Source organism: Lepisma saccharinum, chromosome 2, assembly GCF_977018435.1.
Source record: "Lepisma saccharinum chromosome 2, izLepSacc3.1, whole genome shotgun sequence".
In the NCBI taxonomy this organism is placed as follows: Eukaryota; Metazoa; Arthropoda; class Insecta; order Zygentoma; family Lepismatidae; genus Lepisma; species Lepisma saccharinum.
Genome location: NC_139230.1, coordinates 25114914 through 25131608, shown reverse-complemented (window position 1 = coordinate 25131608; position 16695 = coordinate 25114914). Strand labels below are relative to the sequence as shown.

Below are 16695 nucleotides of genomic sequence, written 5' to 3'. Positions count from 1 at the left end.
AAGTTTCAACTCCCAAAATTTCATGAAAATCTGAGATGGTCAGGTTGGAAATTGCACATATCTGTGTTGCTTTGGCATGGAATGACTCTTCTGCCACTTCTCTTCATTCTGTGCCTTACATGATGAATCCAATTGTGTGTGTGTAGAACTGTAATAGCTGGGAGTTCTTAACATTTTCACCACTCTGAACACTACCTTGTAAACAAATTTCTGCCAGGACTAAATTGAACACATGCTACTTCAACAAAAAGAAGTGCCTACGAGTACCTTTTGTGTGTTTATTCATGGCCTGGCATGGTCACAACATAAGGTTGGCTCCATCTGTTGCAGCACTGTGTATGCTTTTCCCTCACGGTTATTGTTTGCCAAGTGTAGAAAATGCATGTTAAGTCAAACTGAATTGAGCGGCTTTCTCATGTATAATTTCCCATTCCTCTGAAAATGTTTTAATACCTCGCACGTTATTCGGGAACAAGGATAAATGGTGAACAATGCACACTGTGACAAAGCTTCATCTTACATTGCCTCAGTTCTGAATATAACAATGCTAAGTTGCAGGCCCCTGTGGCAGAGTGGTTAGCACATCACGATATGATACCAGGGGTCCCAGGTTCAAATCCCATCCTGGGCAAGGATGTTTGTAAATGTCCATCAATTTCATCACATCATCCCCATCTTTGCAAATTAGTCAAAAGTGGTACAAAAAGCGAAGTAAAATAAAGCAAATCAATCAACAATGCTAAGTTGTGAAAAACTTTGTTTAGTGGCCTTGCGTTGAATATGGAGCAGCGAGTCTTGGGGTTAGTTGCAAGGATGCCACCACTTGCATGCCCACTCACTTCGAGCGCTTGACACTAAGTCAACTATATTATTTATTCTAAAATTTAATGTGCATACACAGAAAAACAGCTCATCTACTCATGCAAAAAATGCGTAAAATACATTCAAATAAATAAATTAACCAGGTTGTGTTATCCTAGCTTTCCTGCAAATCAGGATTTGATTCAAACTATTGTCAAGTGTTTGTGACACATATGTGTGCAATTAGTACAGTGGATAACTGAAATTCTTTTCTTCGGAGAAATTTTAATTCTAACATCCTTTAAAATATTTTTTTGTTAAAATGGTGCAAATAGTTTTTTCCATCACTTGAGAATAATTATTCACGTAACAATCGTTAGCACAAGTTCTTTTTGCGAGAATTACTTTAACTAAAGATTCCTTGAAATTTGTGAATGGTTAGCGCACTTTTATAAGTAAACTGGAATGCTAATAAAGTATGCATGTACATTGAAAGTAGAAAATGCCTATTTTAATGTCTTTATTTTAAGTGCTTTTTAAGTGCATATTTGAGAGGTTTTTAGTGCCTATAAATCTGCACCCTAATAATCACATAAGCCACAACGTAATTGATGAACTTTCACCTGCATTTTTCTCGGTTCCATACTTTTATGGGTTATAGAGTTTTACTCCCGAGCCACTCGGAGTAATCCGATGAAATACCATGCATTCAGGCCATAATTCTATTTCCTGCACATGGCATAAAAATCCAAGGAATCAGAACTTTAAAAATTTTATACATTAAGCCAAGTTTATTCAAAATGAAGTACAATTTATTACTTGCAAGTATCATCAGTTGTGTAAGACTAGCACATATTTGCCCAATTCACACTCAAACATTGTGCAACAAGTACAAGTATTCAAACCCAGACTAACTCACAATGGATCAATTACCAACATAATTCATTTCTCAATATTTACCACCACTCAATAATACACAGAGTTGTGTTTTAAGATAGCCTGCACCATAACTAAGCAAGTTGCTAAGAGAAAAATGGCAGTTGTATTACCCTATCCTCAGCCTTGTAACATTTAATTTCTTAGTCTACAGCAGAAGAAAAAGTCAGTCTTTTACTGCACCATATGCATCAAAGTTTGATACCAATTCAAAGTACACCAACTGTATAAATATTGTTGTTGCATGTGTCTGATTTAGTTAAAATAACAATTTTGCCATTTTGTTGTCCATAATATGTATTTCATTTTTACTAACAAAATAGAAAGTATTAATTTCATCTGATAATATTGAGGCACATATGCAACAAATAATTTCTGATCAAGTGGTAATACTATAGTTTTTTCTTTTAACAAAACAAATATTCACAGATAAATCACAAATTTATATGGAAGAGTCAATTCAGCCTCTGTACACTTCTGCTGTATTGAAAGATTAATAACAAATACTTCAACTCATAACATTGCAATTTGCATAAAGCACAAATTCAAAAATTGAATCAAACATGAAGCAATTAAACATTTGTGAATAATATCAGCCAGCAACTCTCTCCTATCAGATTAAGGACAAGTTCTCCAAATAGATTTTGCACAGACCCCCCTTAATGTCTAGTTAGCATCTAATTAAATCAACCTTAATTTTGTTACAAACTAAAATTAAGGTACAATTATTTGCGAATTTCACTTCAAGTTTTCATAAAAATCAAAATTTTATATATTACATACAACTATCTGCCTTGTTAACACATGGAAGTTTAGGAGAGGGAGAAGAGTAAATTATTTGCTACTGGGAAATGAGTTTTACTTGTGTAACAGAATGGCAGCCATGCTTCACTCCTTGGTTACCTGTTTCATCACTTCAAATTTGTGTAACAAAATTCCATGACTGCAAAACACCTTCCTATGTAAGTATAAAATCCAACAAAGGTGCTGCCTATACGTTATCAAGTATAAATTGCAAGGCTGGGAGATCTTGAATGAACCACCATTTTAAGCCCGATCTTGATTATACAAATCACATCATTTGTATTTTACCTCATAAATGAAAAATGTATAAAATTCCTGACGTGCTGAGCACACACACAAACTGCACTGATTAGTGGCACTAATTCCACACACCCTTCTCATTTACACAACCCCCCAAATAGTCATGACAGAGCAACAACATCTTTCAGCATTCTGTTTCACAATTACAGTGATTTATTAAATGTTGATAGACTTAACAATTCCATTGATCTTCTCTACTAGGTCTTCCTTCCTCTTCAAATGCTGGCTCTCATTGTCCAAGAACTGTTGGCGGCCTTTAGCAAGATGCTTCTCACCATACAATGTCTGGAGGTTGCCAAACAAATCCTTCAGTTGCCTAAATAAGACAATATGAAGAGGAGGTTGAGAGCAGAACAGAGTAAAAGAAACTGAAAATGGATCTACTAAAGGAATTTATAGAACAAATACAACACCTACTTATGTGAAATTTAGAAAATTTCGCACTTCCGTGTTGCACAATTTAATATTAAATCCTATTAATTTCGAAGATCCACTGTCTTCATTCACAAAAGGGTACAGCATTTGCTTCAAAGTGCAAAATTTTCTAAATTTCACGTAAGTAATTTTAAACCGCGTTTACCGCAACCATCATGAAATGCAACACCCTCATACAATTCTAGAACACCATGGTATAGATCCACCAACTTATTTGAAACCCTGGCCAGAAACAAGTGGCGCTAGTGTTTAGGAGGGGAGCTCGGGAACTCTGGGGCAAGGGAAGGGATGACAGAAACAAGTGTTTTCCCCCCTGTGTTGCCAGATCTGGAAGTGGGCGTGTGCCGTGAAAGGTTTGCAAGTAAACAAATATGCAGGCCGAATATTAAGTTTTGTTTCTAGACGTGGTAATTCAAATAACATAGCATAAGAGAGAGGAGGGAGGGGGACACTAAAGTTAAAAACGCCTGCTGTCTCGCAGAAGGAAGGACAATATTAATATTCTAAACTATAAAAAAAAATTATGTAAAAAAAAATAAAAAAGCATGAATCCAAGTTTCATCAATGTAAACAACAGGCCTCCCTTCGTTGCAGAATCTGTTGATTGCACGAAGATATCTTGCTCTCCAAACCAGAGCTAAGCGAGAGTTTCTACATTTTTTAAATTTAAAGCCTATTTGTTTCATAATTTTCCGTAATGTTTCTCGCCCCTCCCCTGATAATTAATTTCTTCCTTAGCAATAGCTAAAAGTTTCAATATTGTAGGAACTTCTCTTTTCAGTACGTACATTTCATGGACAATTTCTGGTCAGGGGTTTGTAAATCTTTTTTCTATCTTTTCAGTTTTTTAAGCAATGACTCCGACCGTCCCGTTAGATATACTGCTCTCTTTAGGGGTTGATCGCGAGGATAATTCCACCCATCTCTTTTCTCTTCTTTACACTTCTCAATGATTCGTAGTAGCAAATTTCGCTCACTGCTGTGCACAACTTTCGACACTTTACACTTACTCAAAAACACGTCTACACACATCAACAACACTCCTCGAATTCTTGAAGAGAGTAAAATTAGCAACACTGTGTCAGCGGAAGTGGGAAGGTCCTTGCCTGACCAGCGCCAGAGCAAACACCGGGGGTGAAAGAAGGGGGTGGGGGAGGCCGGTTAGTTCGCATATTTTCCGAGGTTTCAGAAAGCTTGGTGGATCTATACTATGCTAAATATAGGGTGATCATCCAGGGTCATGATAAAATTTGAGTATAATTCCTAGTTTTCAAGGTGAAATTTCCAAAGATTCAAGGATACAAGCAGATGTTTTCTCTATTTCAACCTCACATATTTTATCCTATCACCACCCACCCACAGAGACACACAAACATATTAGCAATATAAAGGGTTAGTGTGATTCACATATATCAAAAAATTCTAATTCAATTGAATTAAACAGTATATACACACAGTATATTTAAAATATTTAATTTAAGGCACGGAGTTTACAATTGCCATTTCACACACTCAAGACTCGAAATACTCCTACAAACACAAGTCACAAATGTTATGGTATACTCTAATCTACGAACAATTGTTAACTGTATAAGAATTTCAAAATCGAATTTACCAAATCAATGTCAAGATACCTTATCTTGCAATAATCTTCCATCTGTCAAATAGATTGTTCTGCAAAAGACATTAACAAAGTAAATGGATTGCGAGAAGTTCCACACAGCTTTCTTTTCCTTCCTCAATAAAAATAAAATCTAAACTGGGAAAAACTTGTCTCAGGGCATTTATAATAACAGTTGCAATTTTTCATGTTTATGGAGAAAAAATCACACAGAATTCCCAGTGAGTAGCCACCCTGTAAATACGATGAGAGTATAGTCACGAATTTGCAGTTTTAATAATTAGGACTGAGCTGAAGCCTAACAATACAGATACCGATACTTGAAAATTGTAACAAAAGTTGTTAAAAAATATTGATGAAAGTACAGTGGAACCCCAATTTCACATCTTCAGGGCCTGTACAAAAATTGTAGGGGTGAAACTCAAGTGCAGGTAACACATGACTACACAGTAGATTTTTTCGAGTGTATAATGTGCTAATGTATTAAAAGGAATTTAACAGGAAAGAAAAATTGTGGAACTCTTAATTAAAAAGACATGCCGTGAGAATCAGTGACAGATTAACAATCCTCTTTCACAGGTAGGGGCTGTGGACGACTGCCTACCAGGTAGAATTCAGGCATCTAATTGGGTGAGATCTCCATTTACTTTGTTAACTGGTAACTTGTTGCTAGCTTGTCTATAGACACTACAATCAAAGTGTCCCAGATTCAGTTCACAGTGGAGACATGTAGAATGGTCCAGATCCCACTTTAAACTGTGTATCTAGTCCCAATTAGCTCATCAGCATAAAATTAATTGAAAACCAGTTTCATAAAACTTGCACATTTTAGACATCAAAATGGGAAGGATCATTATTTATGCTCACGTTAATCAATGATTTATTGTTGGATTTGGGAGCCTTGTGGAGGGTAAATGCCCTTTCAGCCAATAGTTTCCCAATGAATAATGTGCTTTTTTTATATGTATAACACATGAATGGCTCTGAATAAAAGCAGGGATTATATTATACTTAACTTTGTGTGCATTTCCTTCCTTATTTCTGTGTTAGATGCAAGATAGTTACTTTTTTCTTTTTTATCAGAAGGTAGCACAAAAACAGGAAGTGGTTTGTAGGGTTGTGTGTCTGGTGTGTATATCTTGTAATTGTCAAAGCAAAAGGGCCTTGCAAGACTGCTGACCTTTACTTTGGAGGAGTCATTGCTGTAAGAAGCGAATATCAGCAAGCAACAGCTTTGCATTATGCCTTTATTACATGACCATGCACACCAGTGGCAGATTAACGAGCTTGTGGGGAGAGATGGGCAACTTTTCTGTTACTTGTCACACATTATGTTCATGGAATGCTTATTGTTAGTTTCACAGAATGTATTTAGAAGAGGAGAGGATGAGAGACAATCGCCTTTTCTCCTTATGCTGATCAGATCTCTCACGTAATTGGGCTCCACTTCCCCTGGCTCTTTGCACCATGAGTGCACACAAGCAACAAAATCCAGGCTGAAACACTCAGCACTTTTTAATAATTACAAGATCAGTGATGGGGACAAACAAGTTTAATCCCCTTGAACTAGAAAGGATTCTGTAAGAGGATGGGTAAAGTGAATAGTGATCAAGCCCTGTCGTCAATTTTTCACAAGTGGTTTTGTGGAGAGGGAAAGGCAAACAAAGACACCTAGTGAAAGCAGCATTTAGAGACTATCGGATTGAAACAGTGTACTTGATCTCCGATAATCAGAAGGCTCAACTGATTTCTATTTGACAGGGGATGCAAGAAGTGCCCTTTCCTCTCTGCCAAGGAAGGTGTGATAAAATGCAACTTGTGTTACCAACAGAATAGCCTTCTGGCAAATTTTATGACATTGGCACATCCTGGGAGTTACGGCAAATGTAAGATCAAGGTAAATGTCCCAAGCTGCATGGTTGAATGTAAGCAGGGAAAATGCACAACGTGGGAACAGATTATTGGAGTTCTACTGTATTCCACTCCAATTCGGTATGCATCAACTTGCCACAATTTTATTTAAAATATTCTACATCAGAATATTAATTAATTAAAATGCAGTTTTTCACACAATACAGTTTTTCACACAATACTGGTGCAAAATAAATGGAAACTTCAAATTTTACATAAGCTTCAGGGTAATTACACCCTACAAAAGTATCACATTACATTTTTGTGATAAACCTCGATTTTCCAGGAACATAAAATCTGGGTTCCACTGTATGCATATACCGTGAAATATATTTGCTTCGATTACATAAACAATGTTATGAAGTACCAAACTGATGATAGGACTATGACTATATTAAACATGCACTTGCAAGTAATTACCTCATTTTGTTGAATGAGTCGGTAGTCTTTCAAAAGAGAGTTATTTACCTGTCAAATTTTTGCAGTTCCATGACTTTTTCTGCAAGATCTGGGGCATCAGGTTTCAACTTGGTTATCAAGTCTGCAATCTTCTGGGTCTCAACTTTATACTCCTGATTGATATTCTTCATTGACACCTTCCAAGAAATTAAGATCCAAAATAAAACATGTCAATTCTAATATAGACCACACCACCAGCATAAAAAAGTCAAAATACCACTATCAAGGTGAAAAATTCCTTTCATGGAATCCAATAAAATAATCCTTGAAACAAAAGTGTCTGAACAAGATAATGACAAAATATTTGTAAACAGATGTAAATATGGAAATTCCACACTATTAATAGGGCCACATATTTATGGTAAATAATAGATCAAGATCTAGGTACAAGAACTGGGCACATTTCAGGATCAAAAGCAGTACAAAATGAAATCAATATGATTTTTATTGCAACAAATAGTTTTATTGGTTCTTTGTTAATATTTTTAAAAAAATGTGAAAACTGAAAAGAGACACCTAATACAGTCAACTCTCGATACAACGACCTTTCACAGTTCCCGGGAAAAGGGTCGTTGTTTCGAAGGGGTCGTTATTGGAATTTGCACCAATTTTCAGCTTAAACGGTGCTCAAACGGACATAAAGATGCCTAGGAGATCGTAACACCATGTATCCTGGTAGTTATACAACCTGTTATGCACATGACGTGTGTTGTGAGAAGGAAAACAGAACATGAAAAAGTTTTCATAAAAAAGGATTTAAAATAATGTTACTTTCTTTCAATTGTGCACCGTCGTTGCTCTCCCAGGAAATTCTTACAATTCTAGTTCATGAGAAACCCGTTTGCACTGAGACCTATGGAAAGGAAAACAATATCTCACTTATTGCAAGCGAAACTCGAAGAATCTTGACACCAGTCAAACTGGCGCCAGCAAAAGTCGCGAGATATCTGGCAGAATGAAGGTTGGATTTTATACGGATCTACAGGAGCATTGTCTGTTACAAGATTAACTGGTAAGATTAGATCTTTCGGGAGAAACAACACAACCTTTCTAGGCCAAAAAAAAAAAAAAAAAAAAAAAAAGGCGGGGCTGTAAATTTTGTTCTGGTTCGGCAGTGTAAAATACATCGTAAAAAAAAGGTCACGTTTTCTTTGCTTCAACCAATTTCATTCACCCCCCTACCCCATTCAAGGGAGCAGTCCAAACTCCTTCCTTGACTTGCATTGTAATCCAGCGTGAAAAAGGAAACACGCAATTTGAGATCTGTTTTCACCCAGTGCATATTCTAGGACACGCAGTCGATAGAATTGAACGTCACTTTAAACTGTATATTTAGTCCCGATTAGCCCATCAGCATAAAATGAACTTAAAACAAGCTTTATGAAACTGCGCATTTCTACATATCAAAATGGTAGATGGTTATTTACTCTCACGTAAATCGACGATTTAATGTTGGATTTAGGACTATTCTCGATGTCAAACACCCATTCCTCCAAAAGTTTTTCCCCTTGAATAATGTCTTTTTAATCTGTCTCAGCGAACAGTCCTACATTCAACACTTTTTTTTTTTTTTTTCACATGAATGGTTCTGAAGAAAAGGCTGATGCGAATTAATTTAGTTTTGCTTATCAGAACAGAAGGTGCAGAACATGAAGTTGTTTTAACTCTTATTTTCGTTTCTGGAGATCGAATTTCGTTATCGTCAAATCAAAACAGCTTTGGGAGATTCAAAACAACAACATTTCCCTTCCCGCTGGATGAGTCATTGCTGTTATCAGCAAGCAAGAGCAGCTTTGCAGACGCTAGACAACGGTCAATATTTCCTATGCAGACAACAGCATAAAAAAAAATAGGACCTGAATTCTGCAATTATCAACATTGCCGTGCACACCAGTGGCAGAGAATGCGCTATAGAAAGGAAGGAGGCACTTTTTTTTTTTACTTGTTCTATGGTTTTTGTTTGTTTTCAAGAATATATCCAGAACTGGTTGCCCCATTTCAGACGTCAAAGAAAAGGAATAGGGGTGGGTCCACTTCTACCCTCGCCTGTAATCAGCCCCTGTGCACACATGAGCAAGAAAATCGTGGCTGAAACAATCGGCACCCCCCCCCCCCCCCGTTTGCTGACTGGAAAAGAGGGAGAAGTCAGTCAGCCAACGGAACAATTTTTTGGCAAATATTACATCGACACAATTAGGAAAACGTATGAAGTGGGATTATGATGCACGTAAGATCGAAGTAAACTTTTATTGAAACCTGGATGACAACGCATTAAGCGGGTTGACGATCTTTAGTTGGCCTATGTGGCTTTGATTATCTCTAACAGTTTCGCTTTTTTATGAAGTGTTACAGGGGAAAAAGGAACACGTTTTTTCGGAAGTTGTCGGCTACAAGGCCAAGAGTTGCTCACTCACGGGAACCTTCTGAAATCTAGGTCAGAGCTGGACAGACGGACCAGACTTCCAGGTGCCACACGTCTGTATTTTGGAACCTTCCTGCAATCTTATCTCTCAAGCTGGTGTATTTATCGATGAAATGTGCCATACACATTGGCAAAGACTGCAAGTCCAGCGGTCATTTCGGTCTGCTCCCCTCCCTCCCCCACGAGTTTTCAGCAGCTCTTAGGACAAGGAAACAAGTCAAGGTCGATTTAAAATAACATCCAAGCACATTCGATCTTCTCTTATCGCGTATCCAAGAGCAAGAGTGGCAAAACAAGCCTGGCACGTTGGGTAGCGGTTGGGTAGCGGCCGTTCCGTTGGGTGCAGGGTAACATTGGTGCACTTGAGGGAGGGGAGGGCAGAGGTCAAGTGCTATTGGATATCACTCAATATGATGTAGTGGTGTCTATTTTTAGTTCAGACGCAATTGTGAACGGTTGTGAAGGGAATGAGTGAAAAAAAACAACGCATTTCTCGGCCGATTTCCTTCAATTTTTAAACTTTTTTCTCAACTTTTTTCTAAATTTTTCACGGTTCCCGGGAAAAGGGTCGTTACTTCGAGAGGGTCGTTATACCCAGGGTCGTAGAATCGAGAGTTGACTGTATTTGGAATATATTGTGATTTTTTAAAAAAAGAGCTTTTGCCCCATCTTGCCCCACATGCGGGACAAGACAGGGTACCTTAACTGTTTGCTCTATATACTACTTAAATGTAACATTATTAAGTTAGAGTAATCATAGAAACACAGTAGACATTTTAATTGTAGAATTGTGTAAACTTACTCAAACAATTAAGTTTCACACAAACCACAAACATGAACAGAGTTTTCGTATTCGCTTGGCACACTTGCACAAGAATTATGCACCCATCGCATGGTGCAGAAACAAGACACCTGATCCAACCTTTATCAGAAAAATCCTGACAGTAGAGCCTGGTTTGTGTTTTTTGGCTTTGGAAAGACCAACTTGCACTTGAGTGCTGCTTTCATTATTTGACGAGTTTGCTCTGCTCTGTACGGTGATTCTGTTAAGAGAGCTGTCTTTCCACGTCGCTTTGAAGATCTTGTGTTCTCTTGATCTACGTTTGAAATAGGCACAATTAATTGAGGACTTGGTAACTTTAAAGGAGGATGATGCTGGTTCCTCAGCAGCAATGTCGAAGGCTGAACATAAAGGGTTGAAGCTCTTTCTGTTGTGGCTACATTGGGAGGGAGCTGAATGCTGAAAGTCGGTTGTTGCAGAAGACAATAAGACTGTCAACTGGGGTAGTAACCCATTATGCCCCAACATCACATTATCAGGTTACATGTGCGTAACACAAAATGTGTGAATTGAAAATAACTACATGACATGCTGGACAGATAATTTAAGTACAGTCAACTCTCGATTCTACGACCCCGGGTATAACGACCCTCTCGAAGTAACGACCCTTTTCCCGGGAACCGTGAAAAATTTAGAAAAAAAATAGAAAAATTTGGAAAAAAAGTTGAAAAATTGAAGGAAATCGGCCGAAAAATGCGTTGTTTTTTCCTCCACTCATTCCCTTTACTAGCGCTCTACCGCTCACAATTGGGTCTGAACTAAAAATAGACACCACCACACCATGCTTGAGTGATATCCAATAGCACTTGACCTCTGCCCTCCCCTCCCTGAAGTGCACCAATGTTACCCCACACCTGACGGCCGCTACCCAATGCGCCAGGCTTGCTCTTGGATACGCCAGAAAAGAAGATCGAATGTGCTTCGATGTTATTTTAAATCGACTTGACTTGTTTCCTTGTCCTAAGAGCTGCTGAAAACTCGCGGAGGAGGGGGGGAGCAGCCTGAAATGACTGCTGGACGTGCAGTCTTTGCCAATGTGTATGGCAGGTCAAGCTCTTTCATCGATAAATACACCACCTTGAGAGATAAGATTGCAGGAATGTTCGAAAATACAGATGCGTGGCGCCTGGAAGTCTGGCCCATTTGTGCAGCTCTGACCTAGAGTTCAGCAGGTTCCCGTGAGTGAGCAACTCTCGGCCTTGTAGACGACAACTTCCGGTAACTGCTTTCATTCAAAACGTGTTCTTTGTTCCCTGCAACACTTCATAAAAAGCGAAACTTTTAGAGATAATCAAAACCACATAGGTGAACTAAAGATCGTAAACCCGCTTAATGCGTTGTCATCCAGGTTTCCACAAAAGTTTACTTCGATCTTACGTGCATCATAACTCCCGTTTCCTAATTGTGTCGATGTCGTAATATCTGCCAAATAAGTGTTCCGTTGGCTGACTGACTTCTCCCTCTTTTCCTGTCAGCAAACGTAGGGGGGGGGGGGGGGTGCGATGCAGATTGTTTCAGCCACGATTTTCTTGCTGATGCGGGCTGATTACAGGCGAGGGTGGAAAAGGACTCACCCCTCTTCCTTTCCTTTGACGTCAAAAATGGGGCAACCAGTTCTGGTTATATTCTTGAAAACGAACAAAAACCATAGAACAAGTAAAAAAAAAAGTGACCCTTTCCCCAGCTCATTCTCCGCCACTGGTGTGCACGGCAATGTTGATAATTGCAGAATTCAGGTTTTTATTTAATTTTATTTTTTATGCTGTTGTCTGCATAGGAAATATTGCCCGTATTATTGTCTGTTGCATGGTAAAACGTAAAGCAAGGGTCATTTCTTTCTTCTTTACACTGCTGTTAAAAGTTCCGTCTTCGACAGTTGCGTTATCTTTAAAATGCTGGGACTTTTCTCTTCCGCCACCTGTTGCTCGAACTTCCAGCAGGTCTCCTTGTTTTTACGATGCAGCTGGCGCCAGTGTTTTGTCTAACGTCTGTAAAGCTCTTGCTTGCCGATAACAGCGATGACTCATCCAGCGCGAAGGAAAAAGTTATTGTTTTGAATCTCGCAAAGCTGTTTTGATTTGATGATAACGAAATTCGATCTCCAGAAAGGAAAACAAGAGTTAAAATAACTTCATGTTCTGCGCCTTCTGATAAGCAAATCTGTTTAATTTGCATCCGCTTTTCTTCAAAACCATTCATGTGGATAAAAAAAAATGAGTTCAATGTAGGAATGGTCGCTGAGACCGATTAAAAAGACATTATTCAAGGGGAAAACGTTTGGAGGGGTGGGTGTTTCACATCGAGAATACTCCTAAATCCAACATTAATTCGTCGATTAACATGAGAGTAAATAACGATCTACCATTTTGATATGTGAAAATGCACAGTTTCATAGAGCTTGTTTTCAGTTCATTTTATGCTGATGGGCTAATCGGGACTAAATAAACAGTTTAAAGTGAAATTCAATTCCAAACCCGAATGATTATCCACTGCCACGCTGTTTAATGACGTGTCCTAGAATATGCATTGGGTGAAAACAGATCGCAAGTTCCGCGTTTCCTTTTTCACGCTGGATTACAATGCAAGTCAAGGAAGGAGTTTGGACTGCTCCCTTGAATGGGGAAGGAGGGTGAATGAAGTTGGTTGAAGCAAAGAAAAGTGACATTTTTTTACGATGTATTTTACACAGCCAACCAGAACGAAAATTATAGCCCTGCCTTTATTTTTTTTGTCTCGTACCTAGAAAGGTTGTGTTGTTTCTCCCGAGAGATCTAATCTTACCAGTTAATCTTGTAACAGACGATGCTCCAGTAAACCCGTATAAAATCCAACATTCATTCTGCCCGATTATCTCCCGACTTTTGATGGCACCAGTCTGACTGGTGTCAAGACTTAGTTTCGCTTGCAATAAGCGAGAGATCGTTTTCCCTTCCATTGGTCTCAGTGCAAACTGGTTTCTCATGAACTAGAATTGTAAGAATTTCCTGGAAAAGCAACGACTGTGCGCAATTGAAACCAAGTATCATTATTTTAAATTCTCGTTTGTGAAAACTTTTTCATGTTCTATTTTCCTTCTCACAACACGCATCCTGTGCATAACAGGTTGTATAACTACCAGGATAAATGGTGTTACCATCTCCTAGGCATCTTTGTGTCCGTTTGAGCTCCCTTTAAGCTGAAAATTGGTGCAAATTCCAATAACGACCCCTTCGAAATAACGACCCTTTTCCCGGGAACTGTGAAAGGTCGTAGAATCGAGAGTTGACTGTATGTGTTCACAATAATAACCCCATTGTAACTTACAGCAGCAAATAGTTTGCCGAATTATTGCAATGTAGGGTGAAAAATGTACATACATTCAGTTCTTCCTGGAACACCATCTCGAACTGAAACCAGCTGCTGTCCAGACAGAGTAGTATGTGCCGATGAAGTTCGAAGAACATCAGATGAATAGCACCACTTATTTGGCAAAAACACCCCGTACCCTATCTTACCCCACCTTCCCCTATATAAAATGGCATTTTGGTGTTAAAATGGTGAATATAATACTAAATTTCATTTAAAAACCATACTTAATACACAAAATAAGCATTTCCTTTCTAATAGAACATTTATGTAGTTATCAGAGTATTAAGTTTATTCCCATATCAAGGGGTACATTTTCGCCTCTAGTATTTTTACAACAGAATTAGTTGACTAACTCACAGGATAATTCAAACTTCTGTAAATTTCATGTTTAATGGTTTATTTCAAATTTTGCAGGTCATTTGTATGTTCAATTCCTAGCATAAAGATTCCACCTAACACCTCCCAACTGACAAAAATTATTTCGTTTTCACTCCCCACTTCCCTGTATACAAAGAATGATATCCTATTATAGGACTATGCTAGTACACACTTTTCAGCCAATATGTTGTACACTGAAGGAGTTTCTTGTACAGATAATCATCATTCATAATATCACCTTTCTACAACTGCTGCTACAGCTGCATTATTATTTCCTTCCAGATGTAGCATAGATCCCATACTCTTGAAAAGAAAATTAATACTAAAACTAAATATCCTCCAACAGAAACACATACAGTACCTGGAAAGAATTCAGGTCCTTTGTAGACTTCAGTTTGTTCAACTGTTCCTCATAATGTTCATATGATGCAGCCCTCTTGTACTGATGATTCAGAATTTCATCACAATATCCAGCAACACGTTTCCGAATTTCCTTACCTTCATCCTGAAATGAATTAATAGAACTTTAGTGTCACTTTTCTTTCTATGCAGTGGAACACCTGATTTTACTGCATCATAAGTTATTTTGTCATAAGTCCCTAGATGAACATACAATCAAGGTTTCAGTGTATTCATGATTTTTAAATAAAATAATACCACATGTTAACTATTTCCATACAAAGAAAAGATCAGAAGGGATAAGGTTAAGAAATAAAAACAGGAGAACTTAAGCAGGAAAGCAACGAAAGAGTTGAAAAGAACAAAATATATTGTGGACATGTACAGAGAACAACTGAGATGAGGAGTACCCAGCCAGAGGCAGGAAATGGCAAAGGATGATGATGATGAAGCAGGAGGAAAGATATTAAAGGGTCGACTATCAATGAGATGGGAAGGTGGAATATGAAAAGATTTTGATAATGCAGATTGATTAATTTATTTCACACTTATGCCACTTATGGCTAATGGTGACAAGATGAGTTACATCAGTGTTTCTCAACCACCAGGCTCTGGCATTAATTATATTGGGCCGCGAGAGATTCTCCTGAAATTTGTGACTTACAACCGAAGCTGGCAACCACCTGAAAAGTAACTTTTATTCGGGGTTCACCAGCGATAAAGAGGAAATTATTTCTCACCACCGTTGGTGAGAAATCAAAGCTGCTGAGAGACTGTCAGCCATGTATCCTCCAATATTGAATTACAACTGTAGGGCCATTATCCTGTTAAGGCCGGAAAGGTGAAGCAACTTGCAGCTTTGCTGAAAGATAGCCTTTCATTCAAGTTTCCACTGTGATAACAGAAAATTCTTTTGTGACAGTGGTGGAGAGTAATCAAACTATCTAAACAGTGGTACATATTAATTAATGTTTCAAGTTAAGAAAATTAGAAAGCTATTTACAAGTAAAATTGTTGGGATTGTGGCATCGGCTTTTAAAGAACAAATTTACAGGGGCACGGACTCACGAAGGTTGAGAACCACTGAGCTGCATGAAGGGACAATCACAAACATATATGGATAAGATAACATGATCCCCACAGAAGATTATACTGGCTGAGAATCCAGACACCAGAGCTTTGTTAGTCTGCAAATGCAGTCCACGATGTATTACATGGAAGGAAGGTTGACATTTGACTGTCTTCAGATAGGAACACCCCCTTATACCTTTAAAATGGAGAAAAAGATTATGCATAGATAAATATATACTAACCTTGGTTATAGAAAAGTCCAGACGCACATATATTATCACCAGCAGGAACAACAAATAGAATGCAGCAATAACCAAGAAAGGCTCTTGTAGCATGAGAATTCTTGGAAAGTGATATTCCAGCTGTAAGAAAATATATAAAAACTCAATTACAATCAAATTGCGTACACTACAAAACTGAAGTTTGCAAAAAGGTTAAAAAAGAGAAATCCTACCAAGAAAATTAAATGCAGCAACTTCCACCAAAGGTGAGAACTTTAGGCACATATGAAACAAAATTTCAAACATTAGTAGAATAAAATTGGGAGATTAATTTTACTAATTTTTATCTGAATGGAAATCTTCAGCTCTGTCATCCAAGTATTTCATGTTTTAGAGTACTATTTTACTATTTCAGCTCCAGAAAAACATATGACGGCTGCTATAGAACCCCAAAATAGTGAATATCTTCATTTGGAGTCATTGTAACTCAAGAAAAAGAAGGAAAACTCATTTTAAGTGAAACAGATTTTCGAACCAAAAAGTATGTTTCATGTGCACTTTGTGCATAGCGTGTATGTATAGTTTAAAGTTGTATCTGAATCAGTTTAAAGTTGTATCTGAATCACTGTAAAATGTGGCTATGTTGCGGAACCAACAAAGATGTTCTTGATTAAAAGATGACAGCTTTACCACTACACAACTGGCGACTCTTGCAGATTTCTATCAGGTAACAATCCTATTAATTATG

General features: G+C 37.9%; 1 protein-coding gene across 1 annotated transcript in view; it reads right to left on the bottom strand.

Moving 5' to 3' along the window:
* Positions 1 to 1572: 1572 nt before the first annotated feature.
* LOC145983957 (dolichyl-diphosphooligosaccharide--protein glycosyltransferase subunit 1-like) overlaps positions 1573 to 16695 on the bottom strand; it is a 40064-nt gene continuing 24941 nt past the window's right edge. The window contains exons 7-10 of the mRNA XM_083117163.1: positions 15969 to 16088; positions 14618 to 14761; positions 7277 to 7404; positions 1573 to 3157 (exon numbers count right to left, since the gene is read on the bottom strand). Coding sequence (XP_082973289.1) covers positions 2998 to 3157; positions 7277 to 7404; positions 14618 to 14761; positions 15969 to 16088 — 552 coding nt within the window. The 3' untranslated portion in view covers positions 1573 to 2997. The remainder of the gene's footprint in view (positions 3158 to 7276; positions 7405 to 14617; positions 14762 to 15968; positions 16089 to 16695) is intronic.